Source organism: Mesocricetus auratus, unplaced genomic scaffold (assembly GCF_017639785.1).
Source record: "Mesocricetus auratus isolate SY011 unplaced genomic scaffold, BCM_Maur_2.0 Super-Scaffold_100007, whole genome shotgun sequence".
Taxonomy (NCBI): Eukaryota; Metazoa; Chordata; class Mammalia; order Rodentia; family Cricetidae; genus Mesocricetus; species Mesocricetus auratus.
Window position 1 is genome coordinate 12223570 of NW_024429191.1, and position 26166 is coordinate 12249735.

The 26166-nt window shown below is 45.3% G+C and overlaps 1 protein-coding gene and 1 long non-coding RNA gene across 3 annotated transcripts in view; one reads left to right on the plus strand and one right to left on the minus strand.

Moving 5' to 3' along the window:
* On the plus strand, positions 1 to 25156 carry LOC121141280. 2 transcript variants are annotated; one of them, XR_005878146.1, is made up of 3 exons: positions 1 to 83; positions 4714 to 4825; positions 24275 to 25156. It is a non-coding gene; the product is annotated as an uncharacterized LOC121141280 (long non-coding RNA). The 2 variants fall into 2 exon arrangements; XR_005878145.1 differs by lacking the exon at positions 24275 to 25156 and adding an exon at positions 9396 to 9713.
* The window catches only part of Atp6v0e1 (ATPase H+ transporting V0 subunit e1), a 24165-nt gene continuing 13057 nt past the window's right edge, over positions 15059 to 26166 (minus strand). Inside the window, exons 3-4 of the mRNA XM_005087002.4 lie at positions 19212 to 19341; positions 15059 to 15522 (exon numbers count right to left, since the gene is read on the minus strand). Of these exons, the coding sequence (XP_005087059.1) occupies positions 19248 to 19341 (94 nt within the window). The 3' untranslated portion in view covers positions 15059 to 15522; positions 19212 to 19247. The remainder of the gene's footprint in view (positions 15523 to 19211; positions 19342 to 26166) is intronic.

The following is a 26166-nucleotide window of genomic DNA, read 5'->3' on the forward strand; positions in this document are numbered from 1 at the left end:
CAGAACTAAGATGAGGCCCGAGGTGTCCGAATGCTCACTTTACGGTTTAACTGAACCACGGGGGACTAAAGGAATATTAGTTAGTAGGTGGCTGCATGGATATTCTGTTTCGTAAATGACTTCCCGGGTTCCCGATAGAATTGGCCTTATTCATCAACTAATATTTATTAAGTCTGGATGTCCAGACCCTTTGAGATAGAGACTGTATTCAGCTGTACAAACTGCTACTACATGCTCTCTAGACAAGCCTGTCTAGATTTGCTTGCGACTCTTAATCCTGTTGACAGTTTATTGGATGTGTAATATGTGGTAGCTTCGTTATCTCAAATAGTTCTTCCAACAGATACATGCAATCAGAGAACCATTTTTCAAAAGAAAAAAAACTCAAAAAGGAACTATTGTTTGAGCAAAAATAACCTACCTAGTTATCGCAGCCTATGTTTACAGAATTCGGTTTACACTCAGGATCCTCCTTTCTTCTGGGTGCGTGGTTACAGGTCTGCACCAGCACACACATATGAACACAGGAAACGCATTTCCTTAAGCACAGGGAAGAAGATTAAAGGACAGAGACATTTCATCAGATTCCCTCCAAAGATCAGTTTTCCCTTGGGAATACCACTGAAAATGTGGCTTGGAAGCTGGGGATAGTGGTTAACCCTTGTGGTCCCAGCACTCAGGAGATGGAGGCAGGAGGATGTGAGGTTTATTCTTAGCTACACCGAGTTGCATGATAGCCAGGTCTTCATAAAACCAGGTCTCAACCCACCCTGACACCCCCCAAAAGAACCACCCCACCCCACCCTGACTGCCACTATGGCATGCATCCTGGCAAGCATTAGAGTTATCGATATCACATCACGATCATGGATGGGATGGGATATAATGAGACACATCTATGACACCAGTACTGGGAAGCCTGGGGCAGGTGGATCTTCAAGGCAAGCCCAAGCTACATTATGATAGGTACCCTGATTCCAAAGCAACGACCATAACTTGGGAATAAAAAAGATCTGCCTAGATCATGACCCTGAAGAAGACTGAGTGGGACTAGCAGTGTGATTCATCCTCTGCCCTCCATGCCAGACATACAGCCAGTCACTATGTTACTGACTTAGTAACAAGCTGGACTGAAATCCTTGTTTCACCACATGCGAACCAGTACAAATTATTTAAAGCTTGATGAAACTGAATTTCTACCTTTGTAAAAATGGAAGTGGAGTGAGAACTGAGTGAAATAATTTACATTGGGTTGGTAAAATGGCTTAGTGGGTACAGCACTTGTCACACAAATGTGAGGACCTGAATTTGAATGCCCAGAATCTATGTAAAGGCTGGCTGTGTATCAGGAATATCTGTAAAACCAGCATTCCTGCAGGGAAATGGAAGTCTGAGATAAGAGAATCCCCAGAAACTCACAGGCCAGTCAGCCTGGCACACAGTGACGATGAGACCCTCTCTCAACAGGATAGAATGCAAGGATGGACAACCAAGTTCGGACACCATGACACATCTGCATGTCCACATTCACACACGAGTGCATACACACATTGTATACATATACACATACATACATAAAATAAGAAAATATTGTTTAAAATAAGTCATATAAAACACCAGTGTGCCAGGCATAGTTAGCACATAATGAACAATGGTAGTAGTATTAGACTATCCCAAGGGCATTATTTTGAAGATCAGCTGTAGACTAAATAGCATAGACAACTCAGAATTGCTGAAAAGCCACTAGATCAGGCTAACCTTAAGTTTGTGGCCATCCTGCTTCTGCCTTCCTCCTGAGTACATGTATTACAAGAATGAATATTAGGCTAAAACAACTTTTTGGATCCCAGATTAATAGGCAACTGTAGATGCACAGGAAGAAAGCAAAACAGTGTATCTCTCCCTCAGAATGCCAAGCACACAGTTGGACCCCAATACCCAATGATGTAAAGAGTATTTACTACCTGGGAACTAAAAAGATTATAATTGTCTTGTTAAGTCTGACCACAGCTCTTTCAAACTTCCCCCATTAAGTAGAATGGAAAATTGAAAATCCGATAAAAACAACTGGCTTGAGAAGTTGGAACTACGTCCCTGGACTCCAAAGTTTCCCCCTTGCTTATTTTTTCACTGTGCCATATTTGGAAGCTTTCCAGCAAATGTCTAGCCCTTCTGTTATTACACTATTTTTCAGACACAGACATTTGCATAGCTACCAGGAAGAGGGTTCATATCCTAGCACAAGGCTCTGCCATTAGTGGCATCTGATGGTCAGTTACACTGCTATACAGCCTTTGTGTTTTCTGTTGTCTAGCAAGGGATGAGTTTTGTCCAGTGGAGACTTTCCATCAAGGTTTAGAACCTGCTCAGAACTGAATGAAATCACAGGCTCGTGATTGATCTGTGTTTCTTTGGGCTTTATGCAGCCAGATTCTACCACAAAGTTGACAGAAAGATTCTGGGATAGTGTTGGCTTGAGGGTTAGGAAGCTTTTATTCTAGCCACAAAGTGGTGGCTAGCTGGCATTACTATTTTCAAAAGTCTGTAACAATGCTGCTCAGAAAAAAAATATATGTAGTAGAACAGCCTGAATTAGAAAAACAAGACTTTACACAAAGATGAGACAATGGTACAAACAAAATAAGAGATACATAGGATGCCACTAAATTCCTCAAAGTATTTTATTTTTCAATAGGTAGCATTCATATGTGGTATAACACTCAATAGCTCAAAAAGAATCAGGCATGGTGGTTCATGCCTCTATTCCAGTAGGTCAGTCTGGGCTACATAGTAAGGATGTACCTTGTCTCAAAACACAAAAAAAGCAAAAATGTTTCTGGCAACTGTTTGGGCTTTGTGACTTCATAAGTGTTCCCCATATCTACAGACATCTCTCTCACTTTAAACTTTAATGTGCAAGAGGCTGAAGCAAGTGAGGTGCTTGGCTCCAGGGCTTTGAGGCCAGCATGGGTAACACAGAGTGTCCCTCCTTCAAAAACAAAATGCTTCAGGCAATGGAGGTGCACACCTTTAATCCCAGCACTCAGGAGGCAGAAGTAGATGGATCCATGTGAGTTCCAGTCCAGCTGGGGATACCCAGTGAGATACTGTCTCAAGAAAAAACAAACTTTAGCCAAGACCCTAATTTGAGCTATGCTATCCAAGCTGACCAGGGCTCCAGATTATTCCCCAAAAGAAATTTAGACAGGGCAGATATGCTCTACGACCCTGTATGCTCTAATGACATGAAAAAAACGAAAAATTACTTTAAGGAAAAGTTGTCAAAAGCCTTGCATTTTCTTACTATTTTTGTTTGTTTGTTTGTTTGGAGATAGGGTCTTATGTGACTAAGCATGGTCTTGAACTCCTAATACTCCTGCCTTTGCATTCCAAGTGCTGGGATTACAGATGGGCACCCCCACACCCAGCCCTACATTGCCTTATGACCTAAAGATTGCACTGTGTGTGAATCCTCATTGGAGCAAACTGGGTCCTGCTTGCTGACTCCACACGTCTGTTTTAAGTGTCAACCTTCTGGGGCTAAGTGCCTTTCCTTTGGACAACTCTAGACTGTGAGATACAGTCAGGAGTCACAGCTTCAAAAGCGAGAATAATTAACTCAAAGCTGGAGGATCTCCAGGAAAAGCTATGTCCCTGACACTAGGCACGGACTTTTTGCTGAGAAGATGACAGTATTGCTGAGTAGTCTAAAAGAGGCTCATTGATGCTGGCAATTGGACTGCATCCCTCATTCATCTCATCCAAAAAGCATTCTTTGGGGGGGGAGATGTGATTCTCACTGTGTCTCTCAATGGGACAATGTCCTTATGTGATAGCTCTGAGCCTCACTTTCTTATTTTCCCCCTGAAAACATCCAGTTCATCCTCCAAGTACCCCATTATTTATCTATCCTGGTTCCCCAGCCTACCCTGTATTCAGTACCAGGCCTGCCATGGATAGGACAGACTTGTAGATCTAAGGAGCCATTAAGATCCAAACCCTATCCCATCTTCTAAGGTTCAGGACCCCTTTCTCCTCTGTGCAGTCTACTTGCCCCCACTCCTCTCCTTTCCTCCGTTACCCATCTAAGCACAGCACATACTTAACTGCCTTGAATTATTCATGCCATGTGTGCCACTGTTATTTCTTCAGTGAATCAAGTGGGCATACACTCTAGCAGACTGCCAACTTACACGCCCCAGCCTATCTTTATTGACAAAAGAGGGAGAGGAAAGAAACTGATATGTTTGGAAAGTACTAATAATATACACAAGACACTGTCCTCGCCCTGAAGGACCTCAGAACCCAGTGAGGGAGAATGAGAGAATTCATGAGAAGGGACCCTCATGCTGATTTGAAGAGTGAGACCCAGACCTCAGTGCCCTTTTCTGTTAGCTTGGGCAGGTTACTAACCCATCTGATACTTCATTCCTCTTCTCACTTGCCTCACAGGTTGATCTGAAAGACCCAATGACAGACTTTGGTGCATAAATGGCTCCCCCGTCTCTACCTCTCAGGGAGGAATGGGACTAGAAACTTCTTAGAAGAGAAGCAGTAGAACAGAAAAATGCCTCCTGGTAGAGAGGCGGCGGCAGGCAGCTGGGATTGTTCTCTTATCTTCCAATGCAGCATTCTTGTCAAAATTGTTTCATCTCTTTTGCTGACTAAACACTTCTGGGACAATGAATTGGGTTTTTAATTTTGTTTTATCAGGGCTGAGCTGAACATACACTGTTCGGATCAGTGGCTGTAAGTGATAGCAAACCAGGAGGCCAGGGAGTGAGAACAATCCAGCGTTTGTTGTGGAAAGAGTTCCTACACACAGGTATGATAAGATTCTGTTGTCGAGGCCAGAGTGGGAGGATGAAAGCCCAAAGCAGAGGGACAGACGGTAAGAGCCAGGAACCCAGACCCGAAGCCATAATAGCTTGTTGAACTAGGAGAGGAGGCATGCTCCAAAATAAATAAATAAATCAATAAATAAATAAATAAATTCGAAACCAAACCGAAACAAAACAAAAACCCAAACTGGTATAACACTGCAAGGCTAGCTTCTCAAGGACAGGAAGTAAACAATTCAGAAACGGTTCTAAGGGAAAGAAGTGCTACAAATAGAAGAGAGAAGAGGGTGGAGTCAGGCTCCTCTGCAACCAAAGGTTTGGTTTAATGCAAATTTACAAAGTCACAAATTTCCCTGACCCACGGGAAAGCTCAGGACATGCTCATCAGCTTGCTTTTTAGGTCTTAGTTTTCCACAATGCCTAGGCTCATGACGGTGTAATTAACAAGTCCGGCATTCCACAACTGCAGCAGCAGCAGGTCACAACTGTAGCAGCTGATCACAAAGCATGCTTAACAGACCAAGCTGCAGATTTTGTCAAGAGAGGCAATGCTAGGAGGAAGGGCCAAGTCCTCTTCTCAGTGCTTAACCCCCTAGGGCATCTCTTTAGGTCCCTGAATGGTGGGTAGCCTGCCTTTCCAAACAGATCCCAACTGTACCTGCTAGTACTGCTGCTAGCACCTGTCTGCCAAAGGGAGTCCCCTCTTCCTAGTCTGAAAAAGGAGGAAACCACCTCTGGGAAGGTGGCGTAATGATGGAACTGAAGTGGGAATTAGAGCAAAGTATGCAGCAGTTACCCCTCCTAACAACAGCAGTAAGGACAGGTTTGGGGCTCCTGCAAACACCACAGGAGAAGGGAGGGTCCAGTGGTGGGTTACTTCTGTTCTGAGACTCAGTAACTGAAAAGTTGGGAATATTAGAAAGGAAGCAAAATGCTCTGCTCCGATTTCAGTTAAAGTCTAGTAACATATACAACAGCCCTGGCACATGGCAAACACAGCCTAAATGCTAGCTACTAATGTTGCAATTATCATTATGAGGTACAAAGGCTTGAACCCCATCCCAGAGCTCTGCTATGCAAGGCAAGACCCCTAGTTCCTTTTTAACTTTAGTTTGGAACAGGTCTTACTAAGTTGCACAACCCAGCCTCGAACTTGTGTTCTTACTGCCATGGCCTTCTGAGAAGCTGGGAGTAAGGCATGTACCACTACAACCAGCTATTACTACTAATAAAATGGTTCTGAACATTTCTGAGGGCCTAAAGAAAGCCATAGACATAGGGATTTGTGGATCCCAGCTAGGAACCTTGGATGTGAGTTTGAGGCCAGCCTGATCTACAGAGTGAGTTCCAAGACAGCCAGGGGTATACAGAGAAACCCTGTCTTGAAGAACCAAAACCAAAAAGCAAAAACAAGAACACTTGCTCAAAACTGATTGAAAGATTGAGACTGTCCCAGATGATGCACTCCTGTGACCTTGAACTAGGGATGCTGTGACAGGAGGAGTACAAGTTGAAGGCCAGGTGGAGGTGGGAGGATGGGGAGTACCACTCAGCAGCTAAGACACTGCCTTACAAAACACACACACAAAGCTCTGGGCTCTGTGCTTAGCACCATGAAAATGGAAAGAAAGAGAAAAGCTATGATCACCAGTTTCAACACAGGGAAGAGCACTGGAGAGCTTTTGTAACTTCAGACACTTGTGACATTGCATTATGTAAACTCAATTCCCAAAGATCAGAATTTACTAAAAAAGTCATCTCCCATGGGATTGTTTTTTTCCCCATACTACTAACTTAAGTAAATGACCATCGCTAAATAGATCCTTCATGAAAGATTGTGGGGATCAAATACCTGAACGGGCCAGCTGTGGTGGCTTACTCCTGGATTCCAGGCAGGATTTTTAAGCCTTCAAGGCAAGATTCATCTATATCATGAATTCTAGGTCAGCCAGGGCTACATTGTACGAAAATAAGTAAGTCTCAAAACAACCAAACTAAACAAATGACAAGTGTGTTGACAGAGATAAGCAAAGATTACTGTAAAAACCCAGAGGGGTCAAGTACCTCCAAACTAGGAGGCATTCCTGAACAGGAAGGAGATTTCTCTCTCTCTCTCTCTCTCTCTCTCTCTCTCTCTCTCTCTCTCTCTCTCTCTCTCTCTCTCTCTCTCTCTCTCTCTCTCTCTCTCTCTCTCTCTCTCTCTCTCTCTCTCCACATGCAGGTTCCATCCATCCTGATTCTGTCCTTCAGGAATGTCGCCTTGTATTTGGATGTGCAAGTTCAGGATGGCTGTGGCTATACTGTGGGGGTTTCATGGACATTCATCAGGGTCTGCTGGAGCAACTCACAGCCTAGCTGACTGTGGGAGATGCAGGGCACCCCTTTATTTGCCTGAGGTCCTGGAAAAGTTACCAAAGTAAAGAACTGCTTTGAGGCCCACAGTTGACCTCCAACAAATCCAATAGGCCAAGGAGGAAAGCTGGGGAATGGAGGCAATGGGATGTCTGGGTTAACAGGGAACCTATTCAAAAGATGCCCCGAACTAGAACCTACCCATCCCTAGCTAGGTTTCCAAATGGCTCCTAGCCTTATTTTCAGAGATCTAGTGGTTTTTCCCACCCATGCCCCTGCCCTACAACCTTTCATGGTACTGGAGCTATAAAGCAAGGCCTCATGCCAAGTTCCCTAGCTCTACCACTGAGCAACACCATTCAGCCCTCCTGGTATCCTGTCTCAAAAAATAAAACAAGCCATGACCGAGGGAAGGGGGTAATTTTACCCTGAAAGAATGTCACTGTCAATCAATGGCAACTCTGAACCCTAAGATCAGACTCTCGTAAGTTTTGATTTGTTTTGTTTATTATGTGTCAATATGTCAGTGTGTGCACATGAGTTTGGAGGTCAACCTAGGCCAGAATAGGGCATTGGATCCTGTGGAACTGGAGTTGCAGGTGACTATGAACTGGCTGATGTGGGTGTCAGGAACCAGCTCAAGTTTCCTGCAAGAGTAGTAGTGCTCTTAACCACCAAGCCATCTCTCCAGCCATCCCTCACCTGCTGCTGTACCTGAGGTCCAAGCACTGGTAAATGGAACTGCTGTGTTGTTACCATATAGACAAACAGGGAACAATGACTACCACAAAAACAACTCCCAAAAGTACTAGAGTTCATCTCAATTAAGGGTATTAAGAAGGTAAGAACTTAATCACAGTGTTTGGATGCCTTTGGGAAGTGATGGAGATTAAAACCTTTGGGGGGAAGCCTCTATGACTGAGTCTTCTGGGAGTTTTATAGGCAGGATATGCCTTAGCTCTTGCCATGTAATGCACTGTGCTGCTTTTGTTATCAACAGATGTGAGCTGCCCTTTCAACCTCCAGAAGTGTAAGCTAAAATAACTCTCCTTTCTTTATAAAAGAACCTGCCTGGGGTACTTCATTACAGTCCTCCAAATGAACTAAGATGCTTTACATAACTTTATGACTTAATAGGCAGCAAAGCCTCTGAATGTACCATTGGCCTGTGTTTCCAGCTACAATAAGAGTCGTTCTGTTTAATTCATAGGATAATATATATAAAATGCTGACAGCTGCCTGAGCCACTCATGGTTCTTTCACAAGGCTCTTCCTTATAAAAAACTTCTTTCTTGGCCTGCCTCTTGGGGATGGGTACATGAGAGTAGGAGCCTCTAGACAATTCCTTTCCTCACACAATCACGAGTACCTACAACTCCAGCTGTCTGTGTTGGCTCCTTACATTCTCATCTCCAGCTAGTCCTTCCTGCCCTCCAGACCTATGCAACCAGCCCCAGACACCATCCCCTGCAGACACCTGGGATCTTTCAACATGAATTGTCCATTGCTGAACTTGACTATGCCAAGGCTACTGAATCACAGTTGAGCCACCCAACGTGGGTGCTGGGAACTGAACCTGGGTCCTCTGGAAGAACAGGAAGTACTCTTAACTGCTGCATAACTCTCTAGTCACTCCCCAATCCCAACACCCTCCCGAAAAAAGTCTTTTTTTTTTAAAGGGAGGTTTTATGGGGATCAAACTTAGTCTAAGCTTGCTAAGCAAGCTCTCTACCACTGAGATACCCTTCCAGCCCTATAAACCATCTTTTATTATTGGTCTTCCTTAATGTACAGCACAGGGGCAGTATCTTGTTTACAAGCTACAGTTTGCAAGCAGGCGCCTTCTGTACAAACAGGTGCTGGTAATACTTGCTGAAAAGCACTGGGGGCTTAGATAATCATCCCAGCGTTTCGTAAGTCATACTTCCTCAAACACCAGCTTACTTTTACATAACGTCTATCCTGCTTTGTTCCATTTTGGGGTGTCAGCCCATGGTAGCAGTGCTCTTTGGTCAATGTGAAGATACTTTGGAAACCATGCCAAAATCTTGATGATAGTCTAAAGAGACTCTTGTTTGGATGGAAGAACACTAAGTCTTTCTTTAACCCATGTGGGACCCCAGCACATTAATGGCCCCCACATTCCCACTTTTTGTGTGGGCAGAATCAACATCAATGCTCCCTTTTCATCACCCCCACAAGGTCAATGTGAACACCTACACAAAAGGAAGGCAGAGAGAAGCTTCGCACCCTGACGGCTCTGAACTGCCCAGCCAAGACTGTTCACAAGTTGTCTGTGAATCAACTGCTTTTTCCTGACTCAGAATAGTTTCTGTGTGTCCATCAATCTGACTTCACTTCCCCTGACCCTGAATGCTTAGTGGGGAAAGGATGTGTTTATACAGCTTGAAGGAAGTACTGACTTTTTGACAACAGTTCATAAGAAACACAACTCCCTCCCCAATCATAAAAGATTTATGACAACTTGAAAACTATACAAAACTGTGAATAAAAGAAATAACCATGATAATACTGTGGATTACTTCCTATCATACATTTTTTTCTGTGGATAGACATTTACAATATGGAAGGGTTTTCTTTTAGTATTTTATTATCTTTTCTTAGTAAAGTAATTGCCATTGTTTCTTTTTTACTAAGTTATTATATTTGTTTTGTTGAGACAGGGCCTTGCTATGTAGTACATGCTGGTCTGGAATTGGCTCTGCAGCCCAGGATGGTCCCAATTTCTAGACTCTCCTATTTCCAAAGGGCTTATAGGCATGCATCACACACACACACACACACACACACACACACACACACACACACACACACACACACACAACTTACTTTTTTTTAGGGGCTGGAATGATGACAAAGTGTTTAAGGACATTGAGGCTCTTCCAGAGGATTTAGGCTTGGTTCCTAGCACCCACATGGTAGGTCACAATCATCTGCAACTCCAGTCCCAGGGGATCCAATGCAATCTTCTGGCCACTGAGGGGATTGCATACATATGGTGCCCAGAAATACATGCAGGCATAATTTTTTTTAAAGTTTTAAAGTTTAAAGTTTTAAAAAGTTAAAAAAATATATATATGAAAGGTGAAAAGCAGGTTATCAGATCTCCTGACTGGGGTCATGGGCAGTTGTGAACTGACTGAGGTAGGTTCTGAGATAAAGAAGCACCTTTAATCTCCAAGCCATCTCTCTAGTTCCCCACAAAAGCCTTTTAATAGATTATATTTTTGCTGAAGAATATGCTGAAAAAGTAAAAAATAAGCTGAAATCATTTAAAGGTACAGTGGTTTCAATGAGAATGATTCCCATAGGCTTGTGTTTGAATACTTGGTCAGGGTTGGTAGAGCTGTTTGGGAAGGAGCAGAGGGATGGTCTTGTGGAGGAGGTGTGTCATGGGTGGCTTTGAAGCTTTAGAAGCTTCTCACCATCCCCAGTGAGCCGCTTCCTTCCTGTTTGTGGCTACGAGGTAAGCTCTCAGCTGCTGCTCTGGCAGCATGCCCAACTGCCTGCTGCCATGCTCCCTGCCATGATGGTGATGAACTCCTCCTATCCCTCTGGAACTGTAAGTCTCCAATGTACCCTTCCTTCCGTAAGTTCGCTTGGTCACGGTGTTTTTTATGACAGTGACAGGAAAGTAACTAAGACAGAAGGAGATGTTAGTTTTGTTGTTTTTCTTCCAATGTCTTCCAGAGATGCAGTTTTAAATGGAACTGATCTTCTGCTATTCAATTTGGTGGAGGAGTGACAGCTTCTGTTTATCTATCCTCCTGCTTCATCTGTAAGAACCATGCACCACCACACCTCCCTGATAGGTTTTGGTCTGGGACAGCAATGCTGTTTCCAGCTGTTCCAAGATATAAATATCCTTTATGTAGTATTTCGTGTTATTTTACTTTTAAAATTACGGATTTTCTACCACTTCATTCACATAAGTAGAAAGCTCTAGAAGGAATGCAGGATGGAAAATAACCTGTACTTGTTGCTTAAGTCTTCATTTACACTGTCAATACATCTATTCTCCAAATGGGTGTGGACTGCAATCACCCTAAAATCTAACAAAGTCTAAGCATTGACTTTTTAAGAAAGATTTACTTATTTTGATTTGGTGTGTATGAATGTTTGCCTACATGGTCATGCACATCATGAGGTGCCTGGTGCCTGCAGCGTGAGAAGAGGGCATCAGATCCCCGGGAACTGGAGTTACAGATACCTGTGAGGCACCCCGGTGAAGCTGGGAACCAAACTGGGGTGCTCTGCAGAGCAGCAAATGCTCCTAACCACCGAGCCGTTTCTCCAGCCCACCACCGATTCTAATGGTTTGGAAGATAAAATCCAATAATTCATTGACTCAGCAATAATTTCAAAGCTTGGTGTGATAGTCATGCCTATAATCTTAGCAGTCAGGGGGGTGAGACAGGAAAACTCCATCAAATTGGAGGCCAGCCTGGGGCTAAGGGGACGGGAGAGTAATTTCTAAATTCCCAATTTGCTTTGCCATGACCAAAATGCCCTTCTTTGCAAAAAATCTAGAGGAATGTATAAAAGAGTTATGTTTGAAGCCACATTAAAAAGAATATAAAATGTCAAGTTGGCTAGTGACAAAGCTACAACAAGGGGCCTGGGTTGTAGTTTGGGGGCAAATACTTGCTGAGCATGTACAAGGCCAAAAGGCCCGGGGTCCATCCATAGCAACTGGCAGGCTCTTCTAAAGTATGCCAGAAATATTTCCTCCCTGGGGTGATATGCCTAGTAAAATCTGCAGGCAGGAAGGGTGAGGTCCAGCAACTCATGTTATGATCTCAGGGCTCATGCCAGGCACAGGTGCTTTTTATTGATTTTTCTGGAACCCTCTAAGTCAACTGGCCTATCAAAAGGGAAACCTAGGTAGGAAAAACAAAAAACAAAACAGTCAGCTGTCCTTCTGGGTCTTATTTTTAATAGAAAAGTACTGCCAGTGTACTCAGAGGACTTGGTCATTTACTGGGCAAATGTCCTGTGTGTATTACTATAATTTACAAATCAGCCTCACCATCATTTGGTAATAGCTTTGCATAACAGAAAAGGCAGGTAGAAGTTGGCTATGTTGGCCCACACCTGTAATCCCACTTCTTAGGACACTGAAGCCTTCATCGGATACTGAGTTCAAGATCAGCTTGACCTTCTCAAAACAACAACAGAAAGTGTGAGATGAGCAGAGTGAAATTAACGTTCCTCAAATAACTTGGGCTCAAGAATAAACGGACTGCCTAGGCAAACAGAACTCAGCAAGCTTTTCTCATCTGAACCTACTTCATTGTCCCTTTATCTCAAAGCCACTGACACAGCCAAGTGATGCACAGGATTGAGCCTGACCTTTAGAGGCCTGCAAGCAATCTTCCTGAGAAGTCTTTCATCTCTGGCTTGGCCAAGAGGAATTCCTTTCTTCTCCAGATATCTTGCTGCCCTGCTTCACACAGGTGCCATGGGGCCTCAGCGGAAGAAAAGTCACAGGAGGGCTGAAAGGCAAAGCTATAGGTCCACGCCTTTTACATCCCTTGAGGGCTCCAGAGCAAGACAGCCTTACACACACACACACACACACACATGTCATTCCCACCATTGTCAGCACAAGTAACACACCAAGCATCCTTACCGATGACTGCAGGAAGCGACCCCACCAAATTGAACAGCAAATCACAAGCAAATCAGCAATGTAATTCAGGCCACTTCCTAATGGGTAATGTGATTAGAACAAGGGAGAAGCGTAAAAGTGGATCAGTAAAAACATGCAGACATAGATCAGCCTTCAACCGCACTGCTATTAAGCCACCAGCGTTGATGAGAAGTGCCCCCAAAGCTGCCCTCCACCATCACTACAAGGCATGCCACACTAACATTCTTCTCCACCTGACCAAGTGCAGCTTGAAAAACCCTACCGCAAAGACACTGAGCCGACTCAGTGGAGGCTAGCCTGTTCACCTGCTGTAACCACCAGCATTGCTTTCTTAGATGACAAATAATCTTTAAAGGTCATACAAGTTGCTCTGGAGGCAGACAGTGTGGTTATCTGTAATGGTAGATTTATTCCCCAACTAGATATCCAGGGCAGGTTACTGAGCAGCCTGAGTGAGGCAGAATGGCCAGGGACTTCTAAAGCATAGATCCTGGGACTGGAGAGATAGCTCAGTGGTTAAGAGCACTTGGCTGCTCTTGGAGAGGACCTGGGTTTGGTTCCCAGCATCCACATGGCTGCTCACAGCCAGCTGTAACTCCAGTTTCAGGGGATCTAATGCCCTCTTCTGTCATCCACCGGAACTAGGCATACACATGGTGTGTAGACATACAAAGAGACAAGTAAATCACTCATATGCATTGCTATGGTAATTTTGATTTCGAATCTTTGATATTTTATAGATTCCATAAAATTAACTAAAGAGGTCCTTTGGGGGGCCACTGCAGAGACTTGGTTGTTAAAGGCATGTGCTGCTAAGCCTGGCAACCTGAGTTCAATCCCCATGGCTGACATGGTAGAAAGAGAAAGAACACCGACTTTTGCAAGTGACCTCCACATGCATACCCAGACATATCACCCACTCCCCCAAATAAACCAATGAAGTAAAGAATTTTTTAACTAAAAGGAATAGGTTCCTTGGTTGGGATATGAAGTGTAGAGGTACCTAATTCTAAAAGAATCCCGTCTGAGGGTGGGGATGGGACAAGAGGGTGGGTTAAGGGGAACCCAGGGCTTTGCACACACTAGGCCATCTACACTGTGCTACACTCCGACTAAACTTTCAGAAAACTTTTTAAGTTCAAATGAAAGTAAAGGACTGGAAATATATCTCAGGAGTAGGAACCCTCACCTACCGTGTGTAAGGCCCTAGGTTCAATCCCCAGAATATGGGAGCATACAAAGCAGGGTGGAGTTAAAACTGAAGTAGAGTAATGAAAGCGGAAGAAAGCTGCTGGGAAAGGTAGGAGGAAACGTCAACTTGTGTCAGCGGAAGAAAGACAACGGGAGACTCTTCAACTCGAAACTCTCTTGGTCCTAAGGGCAGAAGCAAAGAGTCCAGACAGCCCAGGATGACTAGAAAAGTGCAAACTGCAAAACAGGAAATAGCTCTTGGCTAGCTGTCAGAGAACTGTGAACGGCTGAAAATTCTATTTTAATTTTGAGTTTCTTTCTTAAAACTCAAGAGTCTGTGCAAGACCCTGGTTCAATCCAGTGCCACAAAACACAGCCCCTAACTTAGCAAATTATTTAAATGTCTGCTATTAATAGATGCTTTGGCCCACGCCTTTAATCACCACCATCTCCTGTGTCCTATTTCCGGGGATGTGATAGTTCTACCCACGGCCATATTTACTGTCTTGTCACTATGGCTGAACATCGCCCTCAACTTGTTTACCACCAAGAATCTTTTTATTTTAAAAGAGACACAGTCTCAATGTGTTGCCTGGGCTGGCTGCCAAGTCCTGAGCTCAAATGACCCTCTTATCTCAGCTCAAGGAGCAGCGACCAAGCTGTATGTACCTGCATCTCACCATCATTTCCAAAGGTCAAGCATGACGCTAAGTTAGAGCTCTATGCATAGGGACTATCTTTCTCCAAACAGCCTGTGAACTCTTGAGCATGCAGGGACCCCGATTCCAACATTCTTGCTTCCTCCAATGCCTTGCCTACAGTAAACTCTCAAATGGTTACTGAATGATCAAGAAAAGTACTTACCAGTCTCTTCAGGCATCTTATACTCAGCCCGGATTATACATCCAACCTAAAGTTAGACAACAACCTCATTTTTAAAAGGCATTATTTAGAGACGGGAGATCTTAGAAAATCAAGCTTTTTAAACACTGGAGGCAGATTTCCATAGAAAGAAGAAAAATAATTTATTCCAAAGATGTAGAAGTAAGAAATTCGTCCTGAAAATAGAGCTTGGTGTACATCTGCTGGGTTGAAGCTTCTCTTGGGCGTGCACTCCTGACTGCTCCACTGAGTCTTATTTGTCTTGCAGCAATTTTAAGCACATCGCTGACTCTCATGTTGCGAGCTGGCAAGAGCCATATTCAAAGCCACGGGCTCCAAGACAAGAGTAACAGATTTCTCAGAACGGTATCTTTTCTCTCAGCGGAGTGCAGACACATCTTACAGAGTCAGCTAAGTAGGCACATAATTCATCAGAGTGTAAAAAAAGTGTAGGAAAAAAATACTGTATGCAGAAGAAGGTCTTCAAGTGTAAGGCAGTTAATAATGCCCAAAGTAGGCTATCGAAGAAGGTGGTCTGGGTGTGGAGGTGATTTTGCATCTAGAAGGCTTTCTCTCTGTGATCTGCAAAACAAAACAGTCCTAGTAACTTAAGATCCTCTAACATCTAGGTCCTTTACCCTTCTTCAAAAGAGCAGAAAGGGGGCTGGAGAGGTGGCTCAGCAGTTAAGAGCACTGGCTGTTCTTCCAGGGGACGTGGGTTCAATTCCCAGCACACAGCCATCTGTAACTCCACTCCTAGGGGATCTGATGGCCTCTTCTAGCCATCAAGGGCATTACACACATATGGTGTGCAAACAAACAAGCTGGCAAAACACCCATATATATAAAATTTAAGAAATGGGGTATTAAAAGTAGCCAGGGCTACAGCATACATGCAACCAAACACCCTTACACATAAAATTAAAAAATGGGAGTGAGGAAGGGAGAGAGCAAGAGAGAGTAGAAAGTAGGAAACCAGCCAGGCCTACAACCCCAGCAGCCTCAGCAACTTAGTGAGGTCCTCTCAAAATAAAAAGTGAGCCAGGTGTGGTGGTGCACACCTTTACTCCCAGCACTCAGGAGAGGCGGGTGGATCTCTGTGAGTTTGAGGCTAGCTTGGGACAGTGAGACTGTCTTATCTCCTCCCCTCCCCCAACACAAAGTTAACCAGGGCAGTACTTTAAAATCAAACCTCAGATGAAGACCAGGCTTACTCATCACACAGGTTTGAGCAGGTTCTAGAGGAGGTCCGATTACCAAGGACATCACTATCATATAACTACACAAACAGTAATGTGACTTACCAAAAGCAGGAAAAGAAACAAGCTGACTAACACAAGAAGCTGGAATTTAGTGAGCTCCTGAGCTCTTTGCTTCCCCTCTCAGTGCAAGCAGCTGGTTGCCAATACGGGCACTCTCCTTTCTGCCTTTGTTGGCCCGCTGACTGGCAAACTCCTTGTCTCACCCCCTTGGACTCCAGGCTGCCTTTCAGGCTGTTCCTCATTCTGACTACCCCAGGCACAAGTGACAATGACAACACCTATCATGTAAAGATGGCAAATGTTTAATGCCAGCATCTCCACACACTGGCTGCTCAGCAGGGGAAAGAGTGTCCTTACAGTAGGCAGCTCTGGGGCTACACAGATGGCTCAGCAGTTGAGAGTGCGTGCTGCCGGGCTGGAGAGGTGGAGAGGCTAGGCTCATAACCAAAAGACAAGAGTGCCTGCTGCTCTTCCAGGACCAGAGTTCGGTTCCTGACAACTCCATCAGGAAGCTCACAAACGCCTTCTGGGGCTTCACTGAGCCCCATTACAGGATACTGCAAACAACATGCTTTCAACTTGAGATTTAATGGGGGGAGGCACATGCTCAGCGTGCCTTGGACCCTGAGTTTAGCCCCTACACCAGAAAAGCAGAAGGGGAAGTGGATAACTCAAGGATTGTTTTTACAGTGCACTAGAGAAGAGCAGCAGGTCAAGGTGGCCATTGCCAGAATACGACTGTCTCTTGTAGTCTCTGGCCTGGGCTGGCAGGACAGCTGCTCCACAGAAACTGTCCCAGGCAAATGGTCAAGCTGACCTGAGAGTGCAGATGTTTCTGTGGGAATCTTCTATGGACTTCTTTAAGATTTAGTGTGTGTGTGTGTGAGTGAGTGATAAGGGGGGTATGTGCTCGTGTAGTGTAAGTGCCCTCAGAGTCCAGAAGAGGGCACTGAATTTCCTTGAACTGAAGTTTGCAGGACGTTGTCAGCAGTCCAGTATGGCGCTGAGATTTGAACTTGGGTCCTCTGTAAGAAGAATATGCACTCTTAACGTCTTAAGCATCTCTCCAGCCCTTCTTTTGGATTTTTTTTTTTTGACAAAGAACCACAAAAAGGGAAAACTGACTTTCACTTTTGTTGTTTGAGACAGGGCTTCTCTGTGTAGCCTTGGCTGTCTTGGAACTCACTCTGTACACCAAGCTGGTCTTGAACTCACAGAGAATCTCCTGCCTCTGCCACGAAGCAAGCACAATTGGCAGGCTGAGCCCTGAAACATCGGAAGCACAAAGAGATGGTGAGAGCTGAGGCAAAGCTAGCACCACCCCCAGCAAAGCAAACTTGCTGATCTGCCTTCTAAGTGGCGGAAACGTAGAAGGGCGGCGAGAGCACAGAGCTGCGCACGTCAATGAGGTGACAACGTGAAAACTGCAGGCCAGGAGCAAAGGGTCAGGAAGAGAGGACACAGGGGGCTGCACATCCTATAGTAGATCTCGAGGGGCACGTCGCCACAAAACTAGATACTCGGGTTAAAATGACACAACCTGAGCCTGCCATGGCTAGAAGCTACTGCTCAAAGCTTCTAGGCACACAGCAGTCTTTCTCAAGAAGTGTGCTGAGGCCGAAGGAATAGCTTAGTGTTGGCTGCTTTCACAGAGGGCCTGAGATCAGTTCCCAGCACCCACATGGCAGCTCAGAACTGCCTGCAACACCAGTTCCGGGGATCTGAAGCCCTCTTCTGGCCTCAGGAACTCTCCATATAGTGTGTGTGTGTGTGTGTGTGTGTGTGTGTGTGTGTGTGTGTGTGTGTGTGTGTGTGTGCATTTATTTATATACATGCTGAGAATGTTGCTCAATTCTGTTCTGAATACTTGAAACTAATGTGCATGTAACGAAGTAACAGGGAAAGGAACAAATCAGATGACAAGCGTCCTGTCACTCAGTCAATAAACACATTTTTGCACCCTGCCACTGCTTACCACCTGGTTCTTAGACTCAAATAAAAGCTGCTGTTTTGAGGCCAGCTTTCTTCTTGTTCTATGCTTTTTGAGATATGGTCTCACTCTGTAGCCTAGGCTGGTCTGGAACTTGTTCTATCGACCAGGCTGGCTTTGAACTTATTATCCTCCTGCCTCGGAAATCAGTGCTGGGATTACAGACATGTACCACCATTTTCAACCTTCGGAAGGTGCTTGTTTCCCTATCCCCAAAGCATTCTAAGACATCAGTTTCAAATAGTTTAGCCACTTCTTCCAGTTGCTGAGTATTATAAGGCTAAGAATTACTCACTTTTCTTTTCTTCTTCTTCTTTTTCTTCTTCTTCTTCTTCTTCTTCTTTTTTTTTTTTTTTTTTTTTTTTGGTTCTTAGACACAGGTTTCTCTGTGTAGCTTTGGAGTCTGTCCTGGAACTCACTCTGTAGACCAGGCTGGCCTCAAACTCACAGAGATCTACCTGCCTCTGCCTCCCGAGTGCTGGGCTTAAAGGTGTGGGCCACTAATGCCCGGCTGAATTATTCATTTTCTAATCTGTGTCAGAAGCCTACGTACAAGCTTATTTTTATAAACCACACACACACAGAGAAAGAGAGAGAGAGAGAGAGAGAGAGAGAGAGAGAGAGAGAGAGAGAGAGAGAGAGAGAGAGAGAGAGAGAGAAATCAGGAAATCAGAGGATAACATGTAGGACTTGGTTTTCTCTTACAGCAGGTGAGTCCTAGGATTTGAACTCAGTTCTTCCAGCTTGGCAGCAAATGCTTTTGCCCACTGAGCCATCTCACCAGCCCTAAATTACATTTTTAAAAGGTATGATAGTCACAGACTTTAAAAGAAAGGAATCTTATAGACATATTCCTAAGATACACAAAGAGAATAGTTTGCTTTAATCATGCCCTTGTTTTTTCAGACCATATTTTCAAACTATAGTTTGCTCTTCAGTTGTCTTAAAGCAGCCATGAAGTTCTGAGGAAAAAGTCATAGCAAACACTCTAGCTGCCTGGCTGACAAGGGCATAGTCACCTCAGCGCCTGGGCACTGTGGAGCAAGTCTTCATCCTCAAGGCCAGTGGTACTTCAGATACCAGATGGTTTCATTTTTCAACTGTGGTCCAAAGAGAGGATTGAGCTGGGCCAGAATTGCAATCAGCCAACTAAAATTTGATGGGGGAGGAACAAGAGCAAAAAGTGGTGAAATTGGCTAAAACATAACCATTTTCATACACAATGAAACCCATGTTAGTCCAACTTCAATGTATTCCATCCTGACCAAGGTTTCACTACACACTGAGCTCCTGGAAGACAGCTGAGTGGAGGACATTTCTCAGGCTGCACTCTGCCTTCATTTGAGGTAATCCACAAAGTAGGGGGGCTCCATCACAGCTGAGTCACTACCTTTCTCAATGACGTCATTACTGCGCCAAGTATGCAAGCTTTCCCAAATTCATGATATCCTTACCACCAAGCCTGTTCACCTCCTCACAGTTTGTCACCATCACAACCTCCTTTCATCTTCTCCAGTGTGCAGACATTAAGGCACTAGTTTAGGGGTACAGCTAAGACCCGATTTTAGCCCACCAGGTTCCTAATCACTGTCACGATAAAACACAGCAAAGCATTTCCTGGTCCCCACCACACAGATCCAAATGGGCATTTACTTCCGCATCTAAATCACAAGGTGTGCCTCTGTACACACAGCCTAGAGAGGAAGTACAAGTACCTCGTTTTATCTCAGAAACTGAAGCAACACGGTTAGCTTTAAATTTTTCACATGCTGTTCAGAGTTCCAATGAGGTGATTCATGGGCTGAACGAAAGTTGAGAACCAGTGAGTAAGGTCGAAAGCAAGGAATAAAAAGAAAAGCAGCCTGCAGGTGTCTGGCTATTCAACCATTTTGTTTTACTTACTGAGCAAATATTTAATGAGCAATTACTAGGTCCCAGGGTACCTGTGATCAGGTGGTAACTGCCACATAGAGAAGAAAAGCAGGGGAGAGGGATAGAAATGGGGCTGGGGCGGTTGGGGCAGGACAGGAGGAAATTTCCAAAGAGACCAGAATCATGCTGAATCCACGCTGCCTTTAGTTTCTATTCAAAACTCGGGAGTCCACTAGATAGTCTCTGTGGTGGGAGGGGTGTGTGTGTGTGTGTGTGTGTGTGTGTGTGTGTGTGTGTGTGTGTGTGTGCAAGCACTGATAAGCAGAAGAGTGACATCCCCCATGCTATCGATCTCCTTGTATGTACATTAGGGAGCTGCCTCTTTCAAACTCCCCTCCAGGATGGGGATCAGCCAAATCCAACTAGGCCATTATCAATTGGGTCTTTTCCTCCTTTGGTTGCCATTTTTGGAATCCTTTCAATCATATGACCAAAAGGCTGGTTCTGACCACCAATGTACAGAAGCAGCCAGCCCAGCATCAGGGACTGGTGCCCACAGACACACGGTATCTGCCTTCCCAGCCCACAAAAGGTCGTTTTGTGATGAGAAACGTGATACAGGAGGAAACCAGGCCAAAACAGATACCTTAAGCCGATTCACTTTACAAACAAAATGTTAATTCAGATGAGATTCCCTGATCACCCTTAGAACTAGGGGATTAAACATAAACACAACACCAGGCCTTTCAGTAAGGCTTCACCCCCCCCCCCACCACACACTCACTCTGTGGAGGGGCAGACAATACAGGCGAACACTGCATTGCAGAAGAGCTATGAGGCCAGAGAGTCATGGAAAATTCCACCCAAGCCCAGGGTTTCCCCAAGCCCAGCAGGAGACACAAGCTGCCCTGAGGAGGAGCCCTGTGCTCCATAGGACTGACCTAACTGGCAGCACTTAGAAACATCAAATTATGAAGACACATCAGCCCCCACATCGTCCCCACAGCCTTTCCTTGCCAAGGGTGTGAAGTAAGCAATAAAAACATCATACAGGGCTGGACACATGGCTCAGTGGCTAAGGGCAAATGTGGCTCTTGCAGAGGACCCAGGCTTGGTTCCCAGCATCCACAGTGGGAGCTCACCACTGCCTGTAAGTTCAAATCCAGATATGATGACCCTCTTCTGGTCTCTACAGATACACACACACACACACACACACACACACACACACACACACACACACACACAGTGGCACTCCAAAATCCTTGGGGCGGGGCAGGTCAGAAGGGAAAATTAAGAGTGCTGTGGTAAGGGAAAGGCTGGTTGAAATCTCTCACTAGTAGCACAATTAACACGATTTATCATGAAGACTGCCTACAGAAAGATAATACTCCTTTTTTACAGGGATATTTCAAATAAGAGCATTGAAATAGGAATGGACTATTCTCAAGGCCAAAGCATATTTGACCTTTGCCTTTAATCTTTTCCCTTTCTTAGCTGTAATCTTTGACTCCCTGTAGCACTCACTAACAAGGTTTTGAGGTTTGTTTATAGTCAAGACACATGTCTTAACTTCCCTGTGCCTGGAGCCACCTCTACCCTGTGACCTACAGCTTAAGGACCCATCCTGTGGTCTCATTTACTACAAGAATCCTTTAAAAAAAAACGGTGCCTCGAAAGATACCAACATTACATATATAGCTATTGTTAAGACACAATCATGAGACAGGGTCTCATGTAGCCCAGCCGGCCTTAAACTCCTTTATGTAGCCAAAGACCACTCACACATCCCCAGGTGCTGGGACCACAGGTGTACTGCACTGTCACACCCTCCAGACACTGTTGTTCCCCAGAAACCCCACACCCATGTGTTGAGTGTATACCATCACTTGCCAAGAAGTCTCTCTCTCAATGCCCATGCTTAGATCTATGCTAAAAACCTGTCCTGATAAACACTAACTTTTCTTCATATTGACTCATCATAAAATTCTTTTGTTTTTGTTTTTGTTTTTTTTTTCCGAGACAGAGTTTCTCTGTGTAGCTCTTGTTGTCCTAGAACTCACTCTGCAGATCAGGCTGGAACTCCAGAGATTCTCCAGCCTTTGCCTCCTGAGTGCTGGTATTAAAGGGGTGTGCCCTGGGATTAGGATCTGTCAGTTGATCCTAAAATTCTTTACATTAGCCTGGCCATGAAAGATTTGAAGGACTTGTAAGTGAAGGTCTCTGAAAGAATGCTTAACGCACCTGCAGAAGGTGACATATCACCATGCTGTTCTAACACAGTTTAGGAGCCAGAGGTGGAGGCAGGCTAAGTGACTTCAAGATGTTCACAATATTAAGTATGCAGAAGCAGGCAGCAGGTGACCAGAAACTAGGTCAATCTAACGCTGCTCTGTGGACGGCTAGCCTTTGTGGTGCTTTAAGTGAGGGTGAGAGTTGCTGGGTCTAAATTGTGAATTAGAGAAGTGAGAACCCACACTTTTGGTGCCCGCCCATAGAGAAGAAAAGGTATCAGTCGCAAGATACCTTTATTTAAAGACCACTTTGCTCTCTCAAATCGGTCTTTTGGAAGTTTCCAGATTTACACACCTTCCCCATCCCACAATTTTTTTGGGGTGGGTCTCATTATGTTTCCCAGGCTGGTTTCAAAGTTTCTAGGCTTAAGGCATCCTGAATAAAAACTAAGTCACCATCCACCATCCATTCAGCTTGTAATGATGGGATTATTTGTTTCACTTTGTCTTTCAAAGAGTTTGAAAGATAGAGCCCAAGGCTTTGTGCATGGTAAACAAGCACTCAAATACTGAGGCCAGCCACAGCCCTTGACACTATTTCCAACGTTTCAAATCAAGAAAAAAATAAGTCAATCTCAACCCCCATCCCAACACACATACACGCCACAAAACAAATCTTGTTAGGAAAATGCCTCGAGAAACAGCACAGGCTATTTGGTTTGAAATTTTAGCGGAATTTTCCCTCTCTAACCAGCTGAATGAACTCAGTGCCTGCCCTTCTGACTGCCCACAGACTTAAAATTTCCCTTTAGCTGATAAACACACAGTACTGGAAGGGAGAGAGGCGCCTGCTGTGACCTGATGGAGCCAGTGGAGGAAGGGCCTGGGCTCTGGCGGATCCCTGCCTTGTTGTGTAACCAGAAGGAACGAACTGTACCCTTCCGCTTGCCCAAACTGTTCCACATGGCTCCACAGCCCAAAGGCCTAATAACCATCAGCTGAGAGGCTTCTGGAGGACAGCGGTGACACAGCAGCAATTAGGGGAGCTGTAGAACTGGGGTGGACCCCGTGCAAACCCAAGCTCCTCTTTGGGGAGTTACTGGATTGGAAGTGGGATCTGCAGATGCTGGGTGAGCGAGCACTCTATCACTGAGACACGCTCCCAGTCTACTATTATGATTATTTGAGACAAGGTCTTGCTGTGTTATCCAGGCTAGTCTTGAATTCACTGTGTGGCCCAGTAGTCTACAGATGCCCCCCTACTCCACAATCACTCCCAGGGGTCATGGTCCTGTTGGGCTCTGAGGATGCCAAGACGATGGCTGGAGGGGTGAGCTACCAGGGATGGCAAAGGACTGTGCTCCCCACAGACCGGCCAGTGGCCCCCAGTCCAGCTGGGAGAGTCCTCCAAGCATAGACTACACTGCTCTGCCCGGAAGCAGTACCCAGTTCTCAAATCCGGCTTAGTGGTTTTGTTCCACAAGAAGGAGGAGGAACAGAGAACATGGGCGTGGCCTAGTTCCTAGTGAAGCACAAGTAGGATCTTCTCGACTTCCTTGTTGTAATGGGGGATGTCCAGCCAGGATGGCTCTTCTGTCCCAGGTCCTCCTAGTACGGGCCGTGACAGGAGTGACCTCTGCCGGTGGATGCCTTATGTGACAGCAGAAACATACGCAACTGCCTTGCTGGCTCCCTTCATGACTACGTAAAGTCTTTTCTCCAACCTAGTGACACAAACACTTTGAAAGGTAGGGGTGCTACACTGAAGCTACTACAAAATAGGGAGATTTGGTACCAAAGCGGGATTTTAACTCCAAGCATCCCAAATGCTAGTGGAACGGCTCTAGGCAAGTGGCTGTTTCCATTTGTAAATACTTGCCTCAAAGTGTTAGGAATTAAAGAGATAATAAGAGGCTCTTCCAGTGGCTGGTAAGTAGAGGTTCAAAATAACCCCATGCTTCTTGCTTTCTCCACAGATTTCGGAGGTATCCCCCATGTCTCCCAGGTTCCCTCTAACATAACAGGGATTGTGACAGACGCTCCTATAGACTGCATCACACCACAGAGCAGGCTCAAAGAAAAGGACATGTATGTTCCTGGGTAGACCTGAGGAGATCAAGTAACATCTGAGAAGGGACAGGCCTGCCTGTCGAAGACATGGATAAGCAACTACCTGGGCTATAACCTCACTGCCTTTCAGTCGGTGTGTGGCAAGCACACGCTATGGGGTTCCCATTCTGCCCCTTAAAATGAGCTCACTTTTTGCTTTCGCAAAAGACAGCTGAGGGGAACTGCAGGCCTGGGCTGGAGGTCACTGGGTGGGTGTGAGAACACTGAGAAGCTCCTAGGTGCTCCCTGATTTAGAAGTCCTTGGCCTGGCAGTAACATGGAACCAGAGCCCTGTGGGGTACGTGCTCCAGACGGGCACAGGGGCACCCGCCCTCCTGCCTGCCATCCAGGGCATGGCCTCCTGACTGCCCCACAGTTTTGAACAACTCGGACCTGGCATGATCAGTGAACATTGCTCCTCCCCCGTTTGCTGAGCCATCCCTTGCCCAGTGACATCTGAATCCCATCTAAGGCTCTTCTTTCTTGGCTCTTCTCCCTCCTCCAAACCTGCTTCCCCTAGTGCTGGGGATGGAACCCATAGCTTCCTGCACGCTGGACAAATGCTCTACTGCTGAGGTACAACTCTGTAACTGCTAAAGGTTGAACACGGGACAGCAAGATGGGTCAGGTGAAGGTGCTTGCTGCCAACCTTACAACCTGACTTTGACCCCCAGGACCAGAAACAAATCCTACAAGCTGTCCTCTGACTCCATTTATTACTAAATAAATAAATGTGGGAAAATCCCTAAAGGGTGGAAAGAATCTCACACAAAGGAGATACTGCTGCTGGCTTTCAAGATGGAGGGGTGAATGGAATGTGAGTGGCCTCTAGGGCGGGTGGTGGCTAACTAATAGCCAGTGAGGAAATAAGGACTTCAGTCTTGTTACCACAAAGAACTAAATTCTGGCACAGCCTGAGGGCTTGGCAGAGAACCCCAAGCTCCAGATGAGAAGGCACAAACATGTTTTCTATTAACTGGCTGCCAACCTTACCACTGTGGCCCCTCTGCTAGCACAGGAATACGCCCTCATTTTGCCAATTTTAACCTTGAAATTTCTTCCCTTTTCCCCTCAGGACTTCAAGACAACTCATTTTCTAAACTAGGTCTTTCAAGCCAAAGTACCTACCAAGCCCTCTGTGTGTGCAAGGGACTAAAAAATGGGACCTCAAAATACTACTGGGCACAGTCCCAGTCCCATAATCCTCTTACCTGTTGTACTATAGTGGAAAAGACTCTAATATATGTCTCCATAAACAGGTAATGATAGCGTGCTGGGCCAGGCACTGTGGTCTCTCCTCTCCTATATATAGACATCGTAAATGTACCTTGGAGAGAAATTAAGCAATTCTCAGGTGGAAAATTAAATGATGGCAATTGTCCAGGGAGGGGAGTGAGGTGGCTGCAGGCGCTCCCCACAATTGTTGGGTAGACAGATGAGCCTGGACTTTCACCTGCAGATTTTACCAGGCTGAGAAACACCAAAACCCAGGGTCCTCCCAGAGCCACCATCCTGAGAACCCACAAACACCACTCAGGAAAGCTGGAATCCCAAAGGCTTTTATTTTTGAACCCTGAATTCATCGGGGAGAGGGACTAGCTGTGGTTGTGGGTACAGAGGCTCGCTGGTAAGCCTGATAACTTGAGTTGATTTCCACGACTCCTAAGGTGGAAGGAAAAGAACTGGCCCCTGAAGATTGTCTTCTGACCTCCACACACTTGCCCCATCCCAAATAAATCACTTAAAACGTATTAAGAGA